Source organism: Pinus tabuliformis, chromosome 1_2 (assembly GCF_031772625.1).
Source record: "Pinus tabuliformis cultivar Carrire ecotype Pingquan chromosome 1_2, CPIR1, whole genome shotgun sequence".
Lineage (NCBI taxonomy): Eukaryota > Viridiplantae > Streptophyta > Pinopsida > Pinales > Pinaceae > Pinus > Pinus tabuliformis.
In genome coordinates, this window is record NC_142298.1 from 406,517,083 (window position 1) to 406,519,498 (window position 2,416).

The 2,416-nt window shown below is 43.0% G+C and overlaps 1 protein-coding gene across 1 annotated transcript; it reads right to left on the bottom strand.

The window, feature by feature from the left end:
* Positions 1-241: 241 nt before the first annotated feature.
* Positions 242-1,725, bottom strand: LOC149206062 (uncharacterized). The gene is made up of 3 exons (XM_089397579.1): positions 1,417-1,725; positions 487-1,251; positions 242-343 (listed from the first exon to the last, which is right to left on the bottom strand). Exons 1-3 carry the CDS (start codon positions 1,723-1,725, stop codon positions 242-244), a joined length of 1,176 nt encoding a protein of 391 aa, XP_089253705.1.
* Between the last annotated feature and the right edge of the window lie 691 nt (positions 1,726-2,416).

Below are 2,416 nucleotides of genomic sequence, written 5' to 3' on the forward strand. Positions count from 1 at the left end.
CTCCAGTTGTGTTCTTTGGAAGGGAAATTTAAGGTGAGCATGATAGGTTTCCTGAGGGGTACAAGCAGATAGGGTGATGGTGGGTTTGGGCCCGTTAATTTCCATCCCTATCATAGAGTAGAATAAAAGCAGCACCTCAGAGAGAGTGTTATTTTCTTGTATGCCATCATTGAGGAATATCAAAATATCATCCACAAATAGCAAGTGCAAAAGAGTGCATTGATATGTGATCTTGAGTCCCTTAAGCCTCCCGGACCGGTTTTCCGATAAGATCAGCTTGCTTAAACATTCCATAACAATTAGGAAGAGTAGCGGGGATAGTGGGCAGCCCTGTTTGATACGTCTTTCCGCATGGAAAAAATTGGAGGTTGATCCATTAATTAGGGTACTGAAAGAAACAGATGTGATGCAGCACATGATCCATCGAATGAAAATAATAGGGAAGCCCATATGAGTAAGAATCATCCTTATGAAAAGCCAACTGACATGATCAAAGGCATTTGAGAGATCTATTTTGAGGATGTCACCTTTCAGCCTCTTCTGTTTGGTGGAATGGACGACCTCCTGGACTGTGCCTATGGCCTCATGTATCTGACGATTATGGAGAAAGGAAAATTGTTCGCAGGATATATTTTCAGATAGGATTGGCTTGATACGGTTGGCAATAATCTTATAAAGGCAATTGTAGAGTGAGATGGGCCAGAAGTCGCTGAAAGATAGAGGGGAGTCCGATTTGGGGATCAGTGCTATGTATGTAGAGTTTATGGCCCCATACATTCTAAATGTAGTTCGACATTCTTCAATCACCTTGAGTAGGTCTGGGCCAATAATGTCGAAAAATGTTAGGTAGAATTCCACGGACCATCCATCCGGACCCGAACTTTTATCCTTCTTGAACCACTTCAGGGTGCCCTCCAATTCCCCCATGGTAACTGGTTTGATAAGGTCCTCCTCAGTGTTTGGCTCCACAAATCTAGGGAAGTGCCCCGCAATACGAATAATGTATGCAAGTGTTGCACCAGGTGGTGCTTTGAATAGCTTCTTGAAGTATGTGTTTCCCATATGAGACAACTGATTATAAGTATTGGCAGTCTGCCTTTGTTCCATGGGCATCTGCCAAATAGTATTGTATGCCCTCCTTCCATTGGAAAATTTATGAAAGAACTTGGTGTTGCCATCCCCAGCTTGTAGCGATATCACTCTGATCCTGAGCCTCCATGTCTCTTCCCGATCCAACAGAATCTTGGATTTCTGGGCTTCCAATCCTGTTAAGTGTAGTTTAGCTTCAATAGAGGTAAACGCTCTGCCTTAGTCATCTGTTAGCAAATCCAACCGTCTTTCAATATCACTGAGGGTCTGCTCCTCCCTGACCTTTTTCCCTTTTGCCCAGTCAATAGATAGCCTTTTAAGGTTTACCTGATTACGGCAGAAACCTTCGGCTAAACCTTGATCAGTTGTTAAGGGATGATCGCTCCAATATTCTGATACTAACCAGAGATATGCAGGATCCTTTAACCGGGTCGAGTTAAACTTAAAGGCTGCTTTGGGTTTTCTTGAGGAGCCAACCAATTCTAGATAGATAGGGGAATGGTCAGAGATCCCTCCCGATCCCACCCACTGTCTGTAATTTGTGAGGGTTGTTATCAAGTCCTTTTGAATGAGACACTGATCCAATCTCCTACCTAGTGCTGCATCTCCTATCCTTCTGTTGTGCCAAGTAGGCATCTTTTTTTTCTTGGGGATATCATTGAGGTGGTGCTACTCCGATAGCAATCCTAGCTGATCCGAGAGTGGATCCAACTGTGAATGATGACCCCAAGATTCTTCATGACCAATGGTGAAATTTAGATCTCCACCCATTATAGTAGTGTGATCAATCATGGGGTTTTCGAGAATATTATGCTAGAAGTCTAGTCTTCTATGATTATGTGCATATATATTCATAATTCAGAGATTCCTGGCTAGTTCAACGGAAAATATATCCATACCCAGGAACCCATGACCACCCCAAGCAAAGATAATCATGATGGTTCAAGGATTTACTCCAAGAGAAATACCCCTAGATCGCTCGATGACATCCAAAGCCTGAAAACTCCATCCAGGCAGTATGTTTTGTAGGGCCTTAACAATCTACTCATCCATACCAAGGGTCTCCTATAGAAAAATTATATCACAAGGCTCAAAACCCATGAGCCTCTTAAGAGCTAATTTTTTGAAAGGGCTAGATAAACCCCTACAGTTAAAGGATACCCACTTCATGGGGGAACACTTCCAAGGGTGTCCGGTGCTCTAAGTACCCTTTCAATAATGTTATGTCTGCCCTAGAAATCTTGATGGCTTTGGATATCTTGGAGGGTTTGGGGTCGGCTTTAGTGGATGAGATTCCTAATCCCAATGATTCAGTGAAGATCCTGAA